The sequence below is a fragment of the Papilio machaon genome, chromosome 17, assembly GCF_912999745.1.
Source record: "Papilio machaon chromosome 17, ilPapMach1.1, whole genome shotgun sequence".
Taxonomy (NCBI): Eukaryota; Metazoa; Arthropoda; class Insecta; order Lepidoptera; family Papilionidae; genus Papilio; species Papilio machaon.
In genome coordinates this window covers 2,812,570-2,833,303 of record NC_060002.1, presented here as the reverse complement: position 1 = coordinate 2,833,303, position 20,734 = coordinate 2,812,570, and the positions used below count along the sequence as shown (strand labels likewise).

The following is a 20,734-nucleotide window of genomic DNA, read 5'->3' as shown; positions in this document are numbered from 1 at the left end:
ATGAAGTCTCTTTTCGGTAATACAAAATCGATGTAATCTTCAATTAATCAGATATAAGTTTTGCTTCCCCACTGTTCGCTGCACGAGCTTTTTACTGGAAAACGTAATCACATATATTGCTGCTGCACTGGTGATTTTGTTTTTTTAGTTTATTTTATGACTGCGAATTTCGAGTGGACGGAACCATACGCTTTTGTCTACTAAATATGGAGAGTTGTTTAAAGCTGTAGACGGAAGGAAAATCGCTCTGCTAAGATAAGAACCTTTTAAAAAATAATTTTAAAATAAAATTACTGGTCACTTGCTTTTGAAAAAAATAATAATATAGACCTATTAATTTTACAAATACAAAGTATCTTAAACGTTTAAATTAGCTTTTATAATTATACATACAGAAATATTAATATAAATATTGTTATATCTAATATAACAAAATAAAATCATGCTTTAATAATATACCTTCCGCTGTACGAAAGTTATATTTATTAACATAAAATCCCCGAATTTTTGCTTTTGTTATATAATCCATAAAATTCGTCGGTATCGGACAATGTGTACCACAGGCCGTGCATACCTAGAATACACAATTTACTGACAGACTTTCAACAAAATAGTACGATGCGTTCGACAGCCAATGCCTCACTGAATACCTTGTTACCGGATATTAAAATAGGCCCATCGTATACGGACATTGTTAAAATAATGAGAAACAATAGAATATCGCGTCGTTTCTCTTGAAATAGAGATTTAAAGCAAAGAATATTATCAGAATTTAAAAAGACAACTTATAATAAACCTTTTAAAGTCAGAAACATAAATTTTATAAGTAGTACTCATAGTTTCAAAACTGGAACCTCCATTAGATATAATAAAAATATACTTTTAGAAGAAGGTGTAAATGATAATTTGTTAATTCGGCAACATGCCGTATCCGTATTAAATAATGGAATAGTAATGGACAAGGAAATGTCAATTCGACTCATTACTTTATAGTACTAAGAATATTATGATATAGCGATGTAAAAACAGTTTGTTGCCCGCCTTATTTTGTTTTACGTGAAAACGAGGAGGGGCGATTGCGGTACTCTGTGTGATGTTAACCGAACACACGAAACAATGACCAAGTCCAAACAAAGCGCATACAAAATATACCGCCACGGTATTTAAAACAATCTGATATCGTTATATGCATATAAAATACATTTATATATTTCAATTATTCTTAACTAGCTTTTACCCGCGACTTCGTTCCCGCGGAATTTAAAAAAAAAAGGAAACGGGATAAAAAGTATCCTATGTCCGTCTCCTAGTTCTAAGCTACCTCCCCATCAATTTTCAGCCAAATCGGTTCAGCCGTTCTTGAGTTATAAATAGTGTAACTAACACGACTTTCTTTTATATATATAGATAGATTAACAACTAAAATTACATGCAGATTTCATAGAGATTTAAAATACATACATCAATTTTAAGTATTAAATTTAGCCGTTTTTCTTTACGACCTTTACAAAAACACGAGTTTATTTCTAAAGTGAAACCTTAAACACTTCATTCATGAATACATTTTAGTATCGTAAAGAACGTTTTACTTTTATTTTTGCCGTTATTACTACATGTACGATACAACTCATCACGTACGTCAAGCAATGCTGCATTCAATTTTTACTGCCCATAAACAAACTCGCGTAAATTTTACGTCGCGAGCGAAGTTTGTAGAATTTATGCTTCCCGCCCTTTTTGTAACTGTCAAATGGGCTCAGGAAAGAACTCAATTGCTGAATGTCTTTTTAAAATAATTTTCCTAAGTGATTAAAAACGATCTGTTTTTTTTTCTTAAAAAAGTAATACTTGCCCACACATAATTTAACTCTAGTTTAGATTTTTTTCCTTATTGATTTGTGAACTTTAATTTTACCTTACCTAACCTAACCGTGGGTTTCTGAGACCAAAGTGTCCGTTTTTTCAATAATTTCGGTCTCAGAAACCCACGGTAATTACCTTCATTGAAGTTACTAAGTAAATTATTAACAATTCTGGTAAGCGAGGGTAAATAACCCACACATAGATTAATATAATATTACGATAAACCGAGAGCATCAAGGGAAAAACTAGTACAAAAACATTTAAGAATAGCGCACGTTTTGTTAGTGACGTGAACCATTTGCGAACAATACGTAGACTTAATCACGCGATGCTCTAATATCGTGCCTTGAGGTAACGTAGATGAATGACCCCCACCCTCACAAATTCATCTCATGCGATGGACTAACGGAGGAGTGCGTGTTATACAACTCTACTTTTGTATATTTCGGGGAGTTTTTTTGTTATATTTGTATGACATATATATTTATTGATTAAGGTAGAAACGACTAAAACATGACAGACATATTATCATCAGATGTTTTCTGTGAATTGTCCTATGAATAAAGCTCTGCAAAACACACCTCATTCTCATTTCATTTTCTTATCTCCTACTGAACTAAAACTGTTAAAGACTATAATTATAGAACTGAAAAGAAAACGTTACTTCAAATTGCGTACATTTTTAAGATTTTGACCGGCTTATTACTAACATATAATAGAACAATCTAGTCCACTGAGATTATATAGCGTTGTAGTTTATTTATTCATATTTATAAGTAGTTGTAATGAATATATGAATATTGTATAGCGAGATAATTACGGCTGTCGAAGTCCCGGGAACGTTGTGCGTGAAATTTGCAGGAAATGTGAATTTAACGGGACACGAGAGGACGCGGATTATCCCCGCGCCCCGCCTGCTCCTCGCCTCTCCCCGCTCACTCTGTAATCACCAACATCGATCCACCGCACGTGATGCTTTGTTCTCGTTATAAAAATACTATTACGAGTAAATAAATTTTATACATTTACTCATGCACAAATTACCAGATTTCCAGATTGTAAAATTTTAATTCCATGTTTATATGAGTTTCGAGTACTTTACAACACTCATAGATCCAGTCCGGAACGCAGAAGGCAATTCCATTTTCCGTGAATCTGGCACGCCTCTTTAGTCTGTATAAGTTTGGCTGGAACTACCGCGATTAACTCTACTACTAACATTCGTCTATAAACACACCTACAACAAAAGAATAAAGAAAACGAAAAGAAAACTCTCAGTGTATTTTCTTAAGAAATTAAATTACGTATAAATTGGAATCTATCAGAATAATAAGAGATGGCGGCGAATGGTCGGTTGTCAGTGGCATTAGCATGTCGGTCACGCGCGCGCATGATTGTCCAGGACGTTTTCTCGGACTTACACTATGCATACTTATCCTACGATAAAAAATCATTAACGTCTAAAAACCAATAGTATCGAAACTGATCATCACGCGCTTGTTGGAAAATTCTTATAAGTTTAACAACTAACTATCGATTTAATGTTAAACGGACAAAAAATAAATATTATATAAGATTTTTATTAATAAACTAGCTTTTACCCGCGACTCCGTCCGCGCGAAATAAAAAATAGAAAACGGGGTAAAAATTATCCTATGTCCGTTTCCTGGTTCTAAGCTACCTGCCCACCAATTTTCAGTCAAATCGATTCAGCCGTTCTTGAGTTATAAATAGTGTAACTAACACGACTTTCTTTTATATATATGTATTAGATTATTGAATAGATAAGATGAAAATGGCAAAGAAACAGGTTAAATTTAAACCTTCTAAATTGTACTCATCAGATTACATACAGATACAAGCAACATGGATACTTTTAATATTTTACGTAGCCCACCAGTATTTTAAAGTACTAATCAAAAAAAGTGTAACAAAATGTCTTTGCGCAATCAACAAAAAGTGGACTCACGTTTTGTAATAATTAACTCTTGTTATTTAGCGTTGCTCTACATAAGTAAGGTTGAACAGCGGGTTGCGATAAATGAGCACGTATCAAAATTCCCGTCCGGCCTCGTTTATACATCGGCCGGCGGGGGATAATTGCGGCCGTAATCAGCCGCTAGAGACCGCTAGAGGTGGCTCAGTCGCTCTAACCTTGTACTAACGTGCTAACACTACTACATAAACGTGAAAATTACATTTGTTTTCGAAAAAAAAAAAACTTTACCTCATGTTTACAAAAAGCTGAAATAGAGATTTTGAAGAATGTTTTATGTGATGCACTTTTATTTGATATCAATAATATGAGAAAAACTGTAAACTGTTTGTCGCATAAACGCATTAGGAACGTATTTTCCGAAAATAATTCAAAAGTTTTGAGAATGTATAAAAATAAGAGATCGTTTTAATTTAACCAATTTTCAAGATACCTTTACAAATTATAACACACTTGTATTTGGACGTTTAAGTTACATATCATAAAGTATATCAAGGGAAGGAATAAAATTCTAATATACAAACAAATTGATATTCAATAAATTTATAGGAAACTAGCTTTTACCCGCGAATCCGTCCGCGCGAAATAAAAAATAGAAAATGTGGTAAAAATTATCCTATGTCCGTTTCCTGGTTCTAAGCTACCTGCCCACCAATTATCAGTCAAATCGATTCAGCCGTTCTTGAGTTATAAATAGTGTAACAAACACTACTTTCTTTTATATATATAGATAGATTGGCATTGTTAATCACTCGATACTACTCGACTATCGTTATGAACATTCGACCTAATAATTTTACTAGACTCGCATGAATAACATAATATTCATTAACGTATTATTACTTTATATTGAACGCTAATTGCCAATACACAACGAGCTTACAATATACGCCAGTATCGCTGTAATTACAACATGGAACGCTTTAACAACTTTAATTATTAATTACAAGATATTTTCCTTTTACCACTACATCGATTTTACTATGAGTTGTTAATAAAATGTAGGTTAAGGGAGGTAATTATTGCATTTATTGACTCTACTGCATACTTCAGTATTAAACAGAGTTTCCTGCCTATTATGGTGCTGTTCTCTTACTCTTTAATGTACTCGACAGTGCTTTTTTTCATTTGAACATAGTGTTTTTTTCCAAAGTATAGTTTATTTGTCTTCGGTGTATCACTGTTTGTGTGACGTTGATATCCTTTATTAACTTAAGATATAGGAACACAGGAACAATCAATTGTTAATGTGCAATGTATTGTACATACAGTATGTTTAAATACTGATGTTGGCGCGGCATTCGTCTACGGATCAGAGGCTTGGTACAATTCCAACTAAGCCAATGTGTCGCGGGTGTTTAGCGCGCGACGGCTCGGACACAGCAAAATATTATTATAACTAAGATACATGTCAAAGCTTATCATTGTAATTGCATCTCTATCTTGGATTTAATAGAGTCCATAGTGATGGGTCGAAAGTGATCGTCACGCGCATTTTGCATTCATGTCCGTCTTGCTTGTGATAAGAACTCACATAAATTATCAACTGTCGAATGCAGCAAACACTACTAATAATTAATCTATACGATGTAATGTTTTGTTTTTATTTTTAGTTGGAGCACTCTACTAAAATATGTCACGGATTTGAGATGCGAATAGCTAACGAATCCAAATTGCAGTAGATTATTTCTAGATTTTTCTTCGAACCTAACTCTAACTCTATAACGCAATAAAAGAAACACATCTTTATATTTTTAGCAACGTTATGTCTTTTTATGTTATGTCTGATTTGCTACGCAGTTCTTATCATGCGGTTTCATTTTACTTGTACACCTTTTTTTAACAAACCGAATCAATATTTATAAATCTATGTTAAAACAGATATATTTTTCCCTTTATACAATTGAAAACGCATTCAACAAATAAAACAAAGGATCGTCATGCCTCTACATACCTTTTTTATTTCAATATTTCATACAATAGTACACCGGCACAACCAAAAATCAATTCGCGTGAAAACCTATCGCATATGACAAAACCATTGATTAAAAATAAAAGGCTGTAAACTTAATTTTTATGACACTTAATCCAAAACAAAAGTGACTCTCTGTGTCTCCCTCTGCGTAACTCGTATCCCACATGGTGGTAGGTTAGGCTTTCCTAATCAGTTTCTTCCACTTCGCTCTGTCCTCGACATCTTCGGATCCTGTGTGAAATTAAAAACAACTAGGAAACAAAAAAGATTCCACTTTGTTTAAAACAATGTTTTTTTTTTCAATAAAAATAAAGAAACGAAGTCGCTAAATATATAGTCAAATAAATACTACGTAAATCTAATCATGTCATTCAAACCTTCACTCTTAAAATATGGGATTCAATATTCTGCCTATTTTATACATTATTTTTGTTCTCTTACTTCCAAATTCTCATTGGTAGATTTGTTTTCGTAAACATACTACTATACTATGTCTCTGTCTTTACTCTGTCAACATCTGAATTGTGATATATTCTTTTATCGTATATCAAAAGATATTTATCCCTGAGGTAAACACACTCTTATATTCCAACAGACATATTGCCTAGTTCTATATAATAATCATTGAAAGCTATTAATCATTAGAAAGATATAACATTATTTGTAATATCATCACTAACCGAACACGAATATTACCTGCTTATAAATAAAACCGTAAATGTTACGATGAAAGACATTAGTAGTAAATATATGAGTCTCATAATTTATTGAGTCAGTCATACTTATATTATAAGTGCGAATGTTTAGATGGATGGATGGATGTTTGAAGGTATCTCCGGAATGGCCCAACAGATCTTTATGAAATTTGGCACAGTTGTAGAACATAGACTGTAAGAACACATAGGCTACTTATTATTAAGTTTATTCTGTAATTGCGCGCAGACGGAGTTGCGGGCGACAGCTAATACAAATTAAAGGATAAATGATTGCTATCACTACCTTACGGTGAACATCTTCCGTTATTCAGAACACTGCGTCTTTTAGCCCCTTGTATGTAATTTTTATTTATTTTATATTATAATAATAAGCTTTACTCGCTGCTTTCCTTAATTTAGAGTTTAGGCACAAAGTTAAAATAAAAAATAAAGCCTTGATTATTTGTTATTAGTATAATAATTTAGTAAAATTCAATTAAGTTAATCGAGTTTGACAAAGATAATAAAATGGATGGAAAATGTTTTTCACACACTACTAAAAACAATTATCTACACTTACATTATATCATACTAATATAATCTTAACAATGTGTGAAGATTATATTAACTTAATATATTAAATATTTCTGTATTCCACGATACAAGCAGAACAATTAGTACAAGAAGACGACACATGTAATTTGTGAACGGTCATCGAGGGATTGCGTCGATGTAATCAACGCGGCTATACCTGCGCCCTCGGGCTTACGTTGGAAGCCCTTAATTACCGCTCTTTACTCAACACCACACCGCTTATCCTCGGCTTAAGATGAAGCGTTTAGTTCTATTTTCAAGATAATTGGCTGACCTTGCCTTAATTAATTTGTCTAGTAAATGTATTCAAATTGTATCACTGAATATATTATACGAGAAAAATATGATATTAGTCAAAATTCACGTCTGTGTCTCAGAGGGATAGGCGGAGATCACACGATTCTGGCTCGGTTCTTGCACACCGCCTTTGCTTATTATATATAGTTGTATATATAGTTGTAGTCGTCAGTCAAGTAGTTATTGTTCTAATATATTGTGTGATGTTGCATAAATACCTCGTAAAGGTAGATAAAGGCTTATATCTCTTCTCCCAAACAGTTATTACTTAAATTGACCATAAAATTGTCTCCTGTTGATATGATATGATATATTTTCGATTTCGTCATTGTTAACATTGAGATTGTACTATTCATTTCATATAGCTTTGATCTAAGTCACAATGAAAATACGTGTGAAGTGCGACGCTTTGGGAGATCTAGAAAGTCGAAAGTCACTTTACAGCTTAAGGGGCATATAAAATTAACGTTGGCCGAAAAGTTGTGTTTAATCCATTACCTAATTCTTTTAGTTCAGACCTTTTTGTTTAAAATTTAATTTTTACTAAGCAATTTTCTATTTTGAGTGAGCTTAAGAAATTATTTTATCAAAAAATAGATAGGCACTCAAGCTGTTAAAATACTTTATATAAGCCTTACTAATGCTTTAATAATGACCTAAATGGAGTATCGTTGTTAGAAATTTTATCTTTTCGGTAGTCCAATTATAAAAAAGCGAGATTTCAACCAACCCACATATAAAACACCAAACAAGGTATTAACAAAACGGTATAAACCGACCGTATTGTGTTGCCTCGTTTTTGATATACCGGAGCGATATTTAATTACCGAAGGCGAGAGAGCGAGGGCGGTTCGCCTTTAATCGTATTATAATCTACAGCATCGTTACACGAGCCCGCTGACAATACGCCTGATAATTACTCAACACAAACTATATTTATTTACTCTACTACGAAGCTATGAGCGCCTGGTAATGGCATGACAGACTTTACATGATGAATGATTCAAGTAACTAAAAAAGCGTCTCGCAAGATATTATCGAATTACTCTAACGTCAGATTAGGAGTAATTTTAACTAAGTAGCAATTACTTAATTCGAGTCATAAGTAACTTCCATTTCTTAATCAGATGTTTATTTTTAAAATTACAGTTTCTGCAATTTAAAATTACAAATGCTGCTCATGAATATTTGCAATTGCAGATGTCCATGGGCAATGGTCCCTTCGCTACTTCGGCGAATTCAAGTGGCCGCTTGTTGGTTTGCCACCTTATAATATTAAAAAGAAAACATCAATTATCACCTTCTCCCCACTTTCCTGGCAATACATGAACTACATATCTGTAAAATGTGGCTGATTTAGAAGAAGATTTCGACCATATACCACGAGGAAGGAATTCACAAACTGCCAGGATTATGGGAGAATATAAACGTCTGATAATGAAACGAAAGTTACTTATGACTCGAATAATAGTAACATTATGTTATTACAATATGTCTTTACATTTTTGTTATAAAAAAAATCTAAGATACTTCAACAATTTGATTTTAAACTTAGAACTCTACTCCAATATTACAGGTTTGAAAGTTTTCTTTGCCTACCCATAAATAATTAGCCTACTCATTATCTTGCTTTTAATTAATGTTAGAGAGGAATCATAAATAAATTAAAAAGCATTAAACGAAAATATACTTGAGATATTTGAGATGTCTATAAAATACTGGCATCAAACAAACAGACTAAATTTAATAAAGTTCAAATTTTCAGAAAATTTAAGGCATGATAATTAAAATGAAAGTTAAATAATACTTACATTGTAAAATATTAAGGACAAATATTAAGTTACGCTGAATTGAAATATCTTACTATAAATGTTGTAAATGTTTAGATGGATGGATGGATGTTCATGGATCTCGATGAGATTTGGTATAGATGAAGAACACAATCTGGAAGAACAAATAGGCTACTAATTATTATTATTAATAATTCCGCGCGGACGGAGTCGCAGATAAAAGCTAGTGTTATTATAAAACGTAAATGTCACAGTAGGACACCGCACCAATGCATGAAGCTGAAACTTTATACCTTTTTATAAAGATAATTGGGCGAACAGATTAATATGAAATTTGACAAGTTAAAGTGAGTGTGGAGAATAAGTGCATTAAGTAATTTTATCGAATTTCGAACAATAGGGCCAACAATAGTTATATCAAGTTATGAATTTTGTTTCGTATATTTTGAAGACCAAGAAGTCAGTAGACGTGTTCCAACTCGTAAAGTCTTCGACTCACTTTCTTGCAGTGACGTTGCAGCCGTTTACATTTAAATACTTAATATTCGAAAGCTAAAGAGATAAAACACTTGCTGGCTAAGATCAAGCTCATTTAAGTTTACGCTTGATACGTTAAGATGTAGCAAAATATCCTGATAATCTTAGCCAAGCATTGACACATTTTTATAATAGAGGCAGAAAGAAGTATGCACATGAATGTCAGATCTAAGACTGATTACCATTTCTACTTGTGCATCTCTTTTGTTTCTTCGTCGTTTTGGAAACGGTACCATTTAATCTTTTCAAGAAATTCCTCTTAGTACCGCAGCATAAACTTAATTTTGATATTTCACTTATTATAGAAGTTTTATATAGAAATTTAATGTTTAAAATTAGATTAGATTTTATTAATGTAATAAATGTATTGTGTATTAGTGGTGTTGTTATTATGAATCTTGTTTGTACTATTAGGTGGCGAGTACGCGGCTGCCGCTGACGCGGTTCTCGCCGCGCGCGGTGGTGATGTACAGCGCGGCGGTGGGCGGCGAGGGCGCGGTGGCGTTGCAGCTGCGCGAGGCCCCGCCCGACCTGGCCGCAGCACACCACGACCGCCTCGCCATCTGCCACCAGCCAGAGCTCCTTGCCGATCTACTCCACGCCGCCACTGATATCGGTAAGTTTCGAACACAGTAAACACACTTTAACATGAGTAAGTTTGCAAGACTTACTAGCACTTTGTTCTTCTTTAAATCCATGTAATAATATCAAAGTGTAAATACCATCTACTGTATGTACTCCGAACCCCAAATCTAAGTTTGGTACCAATATGATGAGTCCCTTAAAATTTTTTTCATCGTTTGCTCAGGACACAAAATTGACAACGGCCTCATCAATCAAAAGTAGATACGTGAAGAGGGTCTCATTTTTGACAACTTTAAATATTGTTCTTCTATAACAAGTCTGTTCAATTTCATAATCACATTGAAAATTTGACTAGACTTGGTTATATATAGATACATAATAAGTTTATGAAATAACATCTAAAGTACTGGACACAAACAGAATACCTGGTACATAGACGAGTCACCGCATTCATTCTATACAGATTGTAATTGAAGGAGTTGAACGGAGACGTGGTCATGGATTATCACGGGACCGGATCGAGTTAGCGGTACGGAATGGAGCTCTCTAACTAGAGATTTATGCGACCCGAGCCGTCTCCAGGGGACTGTATTAATCACACTGCATCCCTGCGGGTATAACTTACAACAGCATAAAACCGACGTCAACAAAATTGGCATTCAGATGTCGCTGCTACGTTCGACTTGTTTCACTGGACCACCAGGGGAAGTGTCGTGAGGTGTATTCAACGACTCGCTTGCTCCTCGTACCCCTCCCTTCAATACCTCCTCACGCTCTCTCGGAGCATCTCGTATTTTGAAATTCAAATATGAAATTTTGCATTCCGAACTGGCTCAGAGCATCGTTGCAGCTTACCGGACATACATAGTCAGTAACACATTGTCGTTGTCTATTATGTTAGGGAAATTGTTGAGCGTCTTTCAAATATATTTTTTTACAGTTATGGCACGAAGAAGGTTTTTATTTTGTAAAAAGTTTTATAAAATTGGACTGAGTAATGTCTACATTACCCTTAAAAGTTTATTACCTGATTAACTTTTATTATATAAATTATTCTATCTAAGATAACATTGTTCTTTTATGTTATAATTTAATTATTGCAAAAACTGATAAATTTATAAAAGAAGAAACGCTAGAACTGTCGAAAGCATCTAAAATTAGGCCAAGGCTGTCTATCTCTGTTGATTTATTCAAGAACGCAGCTTTCTTTTGTTCCTCCGTCAATGTTCCACCAGGGATTATGAATATTAAAAATAATTCCACTGAAGCGTTGTTATAGAAAAAAAACTTGTTCAAATTAACTTAATCCACTTTTAAAATTAGTGAGTAAAATTATTAAGTGAAGTAGTCACTGCCTTTTTTATTTTTTTAATTAAAGACATTAAAAAACTTGAAAGAAAAAAGAAAGTTGCCTCTAGAAATGTATACTCGTAATTAGTATATAAACATAGTTCAATTAATTTAAAAAATCATATTAGAATCGACATTTATGACTTTCCAAATTTTCAATAATTTAATTCGCCTCAGTTCACATTAAAATTGCTAAGTCATGCAAACGAGCGCGCTGAGGTCCCTAATTGAACAAGACCTTGACGGATAAATGAAATATTCCTTGCCATCGGACACAAATTGAAACGATCCGACTGTTGTGCATTCCAATTATAAATTTGTTATTTAGTATAGAAAATTTTCATATCAGAAAGGATAAAAAAAATCACAATATTTAATAGACTCTATTGTATACTCTACAGTATTATATACTGTATTGTATACACAAATTAATAGAATATACAACTCAGTATACATAGTTGATAGAAAATAAATGTTAATGCCTACCACACTAAGGTACTCTTCAGACTGCACTAGCGGGTGCGGCGGCGGGCGCGGGCGCTCGGGTCTTGGCGTCTGCGTATTCACAGTGGCGATCGAGCTACGAGTGTCATTGCACATGTGATAGGTCGTTCTCAAACTTTGCTACGTATTTAGAAGCCATGTCTTATGAAGATTTGTTTTTATTAATGGAAAATTCATACTTGAAATGGAAATTTCAATATATGAAGTTTGGCACACACGATTTAAATAAAGGAAGAGAAAAGTTTGGAGAATTTTATGTATTATACGCTGATTTACGGACGTATCCCGATAAATTCTTTGAATACACGAGACGACGCTTCGGCGGGTGAATCAAAATGGTTTAGAATCACACGCGTAGTCGCCTAACAGACGCTATATCACTGTGAACGATACGGGCGGACTGAGCCATTAGAAACTCGCGCGCCACCCGCATCCGCGTCCGCGCCCGCCTCATGAAGACGCGCAGCTCGCGTGAGCACTGTGAACGCAAATGGTGTCTGCATACATTTTGAATTACGCGCGCCCGCGCTAGTACCCGCGCCCGCCGGCACTCTGAAAGAGTACTAATAGTTGTCCAATAGTCACTAAGATCTTTAGTGCATAGCAGACGAAATCTACACTAAGTGACTGTATAGGTTACCTTTAAATGATTCTAAGTTTGGCAGTAAACTGAAGAAAAGACGTTAATTTTTTTTTTGATGAAATTTGACACCGGTGTAGAAGATAGTCTGGAAGAACACATAGGCTACTTATTAAGTTTTTTTTAATTCCGCGCGAACGAAATCACGGGCGATAACTAGTTATAGATATAACAACTAGTTATAGTTATAGTTATATATATATAGATATTTACAAATTATGAAAAGGTGGAAAAAGATTTTGAAATTCATGTAACGTAGAAAACTAAACTTACTCAGAAACATTATATGTAATATACTTATGTATATTAAAAGTATTACAATACTTTATGTTTCAAACGGATACATCAAGGAAATAGGCATTTGGTAAGATGAATTGACACTCTTGCAGATTGTTTCCCGGCGCGAGTCCGACCGACCGACGACGGCTGGAAATATAAATAAAATTCCTACAATGGAATATAAATTGACGATTATGTTACATACTCCATATAGCAATAAAACATTTTTGTAAGAAAAGTCACGGATGCAAATGTATTGTTCCCTCTCGTTATTGAATAAAGAATGTTGTATACGGTCTTCTATAATAAGAAATGATATAGTTTTCCTTCAATTACCTGGTATTATTGCGCTAAGTAATAACGATTGTATAAATTTAATCTAACGTTAATTGTAAAATCATGTACCATCATTATGTAGCTAATAATTAGAATTTCAACTAATTACATTTACAATATTACATATATACATTTTAGTTCATCATGGCACTATCACACTGATAACAAATGCAAAATTTTAGATGGATGGATGGATGTTTGTTATAAGGAATCTCCGGAACGGCTAAATGTCTAGAAGATTACACAGGCTAATAGTTATGTTTTTTTTTCGAGCGGACGGAGTGACGGGCGACAGCTAGTTTTTAAATATTTTAATGTCGTATTTCATACATCTTTGAACTTGAAAATGTAACACTTTTTAAGATTTCTACGTACAATTTTCGCCAAAATTAAGAATCTTTTACAAGATTAGCGAAAACAAACATTATAATTGGACCCACGTAAATTCGCACGAGGCTTCTATTAAATTTTACGACAAACACGAACCCTCATGAAACTTTGTTAATAAAAGGTACAATATATCGTTACCTGATGCCGCACGGATACAACACAACAACCGCCATCGGCTACCTAAAGAACTATAATTATAGAGGACAATACTACTAACAATTATTCCCTAAATATTTTTTTACCAATCAAGTACATTCAGTGCTATTAAAGATAAATAAGCGGATTTCTCGGATATATAAACCTACAGACAGCTAGTCGTTCGCGACTGTGTCCGCGCGGTATTTAAAAAAAAAAACTTAATTAGTATATATGTTCTATGTTTCTATGTCCTATATGTTCTTCCTGGCTATGTTCTACATCTATGCCAAATTTCAGTGAGATCCATGCAGCCGATCTGAAGATATCTTCTACCAAACATCCATCCATACATACATCCAGACATTCCCATCTATATATATATAAAAGAAAGTCGTGTTAGTTACACGATTTATAACTCAAGAACGGCTGAATCGATTTGACTGAAAATTGGTGGGCAGGTAGCTTTGAACCAGGAAACAGACATAGGATAATTTTTACCCCGTTTTCTATTTTTATTCCTCGCGGACGGAGTCGCGGGTAAAAGCTATTTTATAATATTAGTAAGATTGTTTCTTGGAAATCCCATTATTCGCTTAATAATTGCTTATGTAATCTTTCATATTGCTAAATACAAAGAATTCGCTAATTGGAAAACATTGCTGTTCCCAAATTGGAAATGAGAACATTCGTGTATCAAATTTCCTAGTACTAGAGATTACCACTTCCTAGAATTCGTATCCATTGCAAAGGTTTCCAGTTTGGATTACCTTTGAATTCCAGCTTGAAAAAAAAACGATTTACGATTGACTTAATTTGATATATTGGCAACGGTAAAAATCTGTGACGTCAGCAGTGACGTTTGAAGTCACCGTGCACCCAATCTCCGTGGCAGTGCGGGATCATGTCAGATATTCCTGACATGTGACAGCCCTGTCAGACTCCGATCATATTTCCTTTGTACGAGAAACGTGCTTACTAATACAACACGTGCGAAATTGACAAAGCAATACATTTAGAATATCTATATTTATAACCCCAAAAAAAAATAGAAAGTAGTCAAAAATAAAATGATGTATTAGAGGATAAAATAGAGGAAAACATATATTTTATTCACCAATAACATTAATATTATTCGTCTCTAAACAAACTATACTCATACCTTATAAAACCCCAATATCTGCAAAAGCTATACAAAACCGTACAAGGTTTTACGTAAAATACAATTTTATGTCTTGGATAAGTCTGTTACCAACAATCATAAACCCTGCTTTGAAGTGGGTTTAAAACGCAAACTAGTATTTACAACAAATAGACCGGGCGCCGGGAGGAAATCTCTTAAACGATGATTCGATATAATTCCCGTGCGACTCCCTAAAGTGCTTTCAGCGCAACCTGCCCTCTGCCTGCAAAGCTTTAAGCGAGTGTTTCCATCTTACGTTAATCTTCAATATCTACTTGATTTATTCAATAAAATTCTTATAAACTTTTCGTTTCTTCTTTAACGTCTCTTCTTTTTTTCATTTTGCTTTTTTTAACATTTTGAAGACGAAATCATCTTACACGTGCGATAAGCTAAATCAATCAAGTAGTTCTTTATTACATATCTTTTATTAGGTCAATAGTTCTGGTCAACGGGTCGCGTATACTTCCAAAATCTTAGAATTACGTACAAAATTTATAAAAAAGAAATCAAACACCATGAAGTAATTAATATTATTTTTCATCATCATCAGCTCACTATACGACCCCACTGAGGGGCTCGGAACCTATTCCAACTTAGGGGTGACAAGGCCATAGTCAACAAAGCTGGCCCAGTGCTGGTTTGTTGACTTCACACATGTCTTTGAATTTCTTCTCAAATATGTGCAGGTTGCATCACGATGTTTTCCTTTACCGTAAGAACGTCGGATAAATGTACATATGTAAATCGAAACTCGTAAAAAACATTAGTACATCGCGGGTTTCGAACCCAGGACCTGCAAATTGCAAGTCAAGTGCTTAATACCTGAGCCACCGACGCTCGCTTATTTTTCTGGTACCATAAAAAGACACTTTTTTTCAGACGCATAAAAAACATTGAGACTACTTTTCAGCAATTCCATTCAGAGTAATTAGGATAATAATTGTTTCCGTTAAGCATGAAACATAAGAAAATTGAAGGAAATTCAAAATTTTGTAGACAATAAAATAATTTTGACATTAAATATATTATCACATAAAGAAGCAGACAATTAAAAAGGACAATTCATTAAAAGAACGGAACATAAAACGAGAAAAAGAAACGACACAGCTAATTAAATGTATCGTCAGAATTTTATTTGACAAAATATAACAAGGTCGAGTCGTTTACGAGGTATTTTTTCCCACTACGTCTCGCACAATGGATCGGGGGAGGCTTCACGGGATAATAATTTCAAGGAAACTGCTTCGGAGTTTTTTTTTTTCATAATATAAGTAAGAGCGGCGCACTTGGCCGCCGAAGGGAAATACGGCCCCATAAAGTTGCAAATGAAGTAATATCGCTCTCGGCTTGACTTACTGCCGAAAACTTAGAAAGTGCCCGCACAGCCGTACTGGCTCCCGGAGTTATATACTCCAGCGGATCCGACGCTGTTTGCTTAGTGTCATTTAATTAAACCGAACTGGCCGGCGGAGTAAATCGAATGGCCGCTTGACCTCGGCATCGGACAATTTCTAATTAATGTTGACCATTACACAATGATCTCTTGCAACCTTACACAATGCATACGTAATCTTTGATTTACAAATTATTAGAGGTACAGTCCTGAAACATCCAGTCTTTTTATACAGTCAATTCCAGTTTTTAGACTGGAATCAATCACGGATCTTCTAAGGAACTGTTACTTTTTAAAAATAGAATTAATATTAAAAGCTCCTGTTAATAGATAGCCAAGGATCACAGTGAGGCATTCTCGGAGCTTACATAATTACGAAAGCGCCTGGGGCGTAGACTAAGGAAATTACTCAAATGCCATAAATAATTTATAGGGATTTGGAGCGGAGCAAGTTTTGAGTGCTTTTAGGGTTTGTACAAGGGGCTTTACAATCTTTCATCGAAACCATTGCCTCAACAGGTATTTATTTTATTTGAACAACATTGATCAATAATGTTCTTGAAGGGGTTATGAAGTAAATTAAATCTTTAAGTAAATTAAATAAAATGTGGGTTCGACCGCTTTAAATTATGCGTTGACTAGACGTTTTTAAACACTCAGAGGAATTGCTACACACAAAACCGATCTGAATGTCATCGCATTTGTCTGTTTGGATACCATAAACTCAAAAACTCCTGAATATATTAGAAATATTTAAAGAGCTTTGCATGAGACAAAAGAAGAATAACACCAATAAAATTAAATTCTATACTGGTCGTTGGTGATGCAAAACTCCGTTCAGAATTTTCAAGACCATTCACGTTATTAATGGTAGATCGTATAGAGTTCCCAGGGGTGTGATTTTTGTATTAAATGCAATATTTTTTTGCAGATGGCGAGCACGAGGGTCTGACTGCCCTGCTGGGGTCCGCCTCGCCTGACCTCGCGCTGGCCTCCGACGCTTCTGATAGTCTGCCTCTGCCCGACCACGATAATGGTGAGTGAATAATATTACAAGTACATAAATATAGTATAATATAATAGAGATTATTTTAATAATTAGAGAAATATTTGCTGGGGACAACTTTCTTTGTATCAAGATAGCTTATAACTTGCTAATAAATGCTATATTTGACTTTATAATAGTACTAGCTTTTGCCCGTGACTCATTCTGCGCGGTATTTAAAGAAAACTTAATAAGTAGCCTATGTGTTCTTCTAGACTATGTTCTACATCTGTCCCAAATTTCATCGAGATTCGTTAAGCCGTTCCGGAGTTACCTTCAAACAAATATCCATCCATCCATTTAAACATTCAAATTTATAATATTAGTAAGATTTTGCGTCATCAGTAAAGACGGAGTATCTCAAAGGGAGAATATGTAAAGGAAATGTTATTAAGTGGAGAGCAGGATATGAAAGACGTAGCTTAAAGACACCACGATACCATAAAATGTACTCGGGACTAGCGTTCACTTTGACTCGTTCGGTTTGTGTACGAACGTGAAATTTAACTAAAGAACTCCTTACGTACGCTTACAAAATACTCTTTATAACGTTCGCTTCCGTCTCTTGATGAAATTTCACGTCGAATACGATACGGTTTTTCGTTAAGCAATCAGGTATATTGGCTTTAATATAGGATATCTTTTAGTTACATAAAAGTATTCGTCTAATTATTTTTTTTATTTAACTGTAACGATTGTAACAATAGATGGCGGTGTCATCAATTTTGAAAACTTAATTTATTAAAGTTGTTAAAATATTTTGGCATTAGTCCTTGATCATTTTTTAAAGTTACAATGAATAAAATTAATCTAGTCGTTTGTTGCAAAAAGAAAATAGCTAAGTAAATAATGCAAAGAAATATCATTCCTTGAGTTCTGGTTGCTAATGCAAAATAGCTGTTTATGTAATGGCAAACATTAATTTATGCCGCTAGAATTGATGAATGCGGTCTCGAAGCATTAAGAGGAAAATAGATCGTTGCGTCTCCATTCCCCAAACTACGACCCAATGCGAACTTTTAAGATTGATGAGTTCAACGCAATGACAACTCGCCGAGTTCTCTTTTCCGGAGTCCCAAGTTCCCCTTCACGAGTTCCTTTTCGCGACTCGGGACTAAAGTTTTCAATTTTACGGCTCAAGCACCGTAAAGTATAGATATAGGGCACTTTATAACAATCTGTTGAGGGAATCTTGTTAATTGTGTCGTGACTTTATTAAGATTCATAACTCCAACAGTGTGAAGTGATATATTTTAAATGATGTAAACAACTGGAAACTTTCTTATGATAAATAATGCATAGTAAGGAAATATTCCCTTCATCATTTTTTTATTTAAATTAATAATATTGAAAGATTTTATATTTAAACTAAATTTTAATGCCTCATACATCAAGCTACTTTTGGATGTTAAAAAAATATTATTTCACTCTTTGCATAATCAGTACTTAAGTTGTAATCCCAAGTTTAAAATTATATTATAAATAAATAAAATAATAGTATTATAAATAACCACTGTTTGTTGTCAAACTAAAAAAAAACTTGAGAGGTGTCAAGGGACACCCGGATGGAACGAAGTTCCTTTCGATTAATTAGTGAAGGAACCAATGTTTATTCTATGAATAAAAAACTTAAGTATTCACAAGAAGTACATTTTATTTCTATGAATTTTCGTTATATATTGTCACGTCGTTGCCATGGTGAAGTAGCGCTCATTCGTCGTTAACATACTTACTATAGCAAAAAGTGTCGTGACAACTTTTCGTAAGAATTTTTTCCGTTTAGCCCCCTTTCACAACGCGCGATAAGGAACTTCGTTCCAACAACATTATTAATAGTAACTCAAGAATGTTAAATGTGGAGCAACCTCTGAATGAGTAGTCAGTTTGCTCTCGACTGTCATTTGTCTAAAATTTCAAAAGCAGTTTATTTTAGAACGAAATAGTATATATACTTACTGGGCTGTTACTCCGCGCAGACGTTCAATGTGACTCCGTAAGACGAAACCGCGAACAGCTCGCCTGTCGAAACATTAAGATTTAGTTACGTTTTGAAGATAAGTTTATATTTGTAGCGTTTAATTTTACGCATGAATAAAAATCTTTTGATCTCCCTTTGATGCAATTTTAACTGTCATAAGGAATTTAAACTAAACCTATCAAAGTTTGGTTTAAAGACAGATAACTAGTTTTGCGTTTTGGTTTGCTCCTTCACTTATTTCAATAAAATGGTTTAATGATTTATAAAGAAAAATTCACTGTATTAGAATTGGGTATCTATCCCAGAATTTAACTATTTTTTCAACCCGTAAAGTATCTATATATTGGAAGATCGTGTTATAAATTACTTTTACAAAATTTACTATTTTCAAAGAGGAAATTTCGAAGGCAAAGAATATTCCTTGAAACTTGTAACAATTAAATCTGTGCAGCTGCCAAACAATTTTCATAAACACTTCGGGGCTTCTACTTTTGTTGTGACCACTAACTGTGGTATTTACCCTTCGACCTATTTAACATTTCATAACCTATATGATTGAAAGCTCTTGTTTCTCTTGTACACTAAATTATAAATGCTCTCCGTATGTACCTATAATCAATTTAAATTGTATAACGGTATCCGTATCAAAATTACTATTCATGTACTTTATAACACTTCCGTCAGTCTTAAGTATGACTGACGATTCACGTCTCACTATATTTCAAGCTTGTCGGCTCACTCATTTATCACAACAAAGCTCCACATTGAACCAAACGTCAGAGCGACAAATAGTCGCGTGGCACCAAACGGGGACCAAGCAACATCTTATACTAGTTTCATACGTCGGTAGTGTTTTGAACACACATGTTGAGACAGAATATATGGTAAGTATATGTTCAAACAATTGCAGTACTGCATTGCTCTACTGGATTGCCTCACTGTTCGAGTTTCGTGAGGAACCAGCATTACGCACACAACCGTGACTATTAGAACCTGAGCGCGGCACTCGGCTCGCTATTTTGTCACTCATATCTCATGTGTCACGCTCCTGAAATTTATGTTACAGAAATGAAACATGTATGCGAATACAACTTTACATATGAAACGTTTAAAACAATTACAATTTATATTTTTTTTATTGATAATTTTATTTAAGGTAAATTCAT

General features: G+C 34.2%; 1 protein-coding gene across 2 annotated transcripts in view; it reads left to right on the top strand.

Annotated features, from left to right (window-relative positions):
• LOC106721645 (uncharacterized protein PB18E9.04c) overlaps positions 1 to 20,734 on the top strand; it is a 181,813-nt gene that overhangs the window by 113,547 nt on the left and 47,532 nt on the right. For both annotated transcript variants that reach the window (XM_014516650.2, XM_045681944.1), the window contains exons 3-4: positions 10,162 to 10,363; positions 17,477 to 17,581. In XM_014516650.2, the coding sequence (XP_014372136.2) occupies positions 10,162 to 10,363; positions 17,477 to 17,581 (307 nt within the window). The remainder of the gene's footprint in view (positions 1 to 10,161; positions 10,364 to 17,476; positions 17,582 to 20,734) is intronic.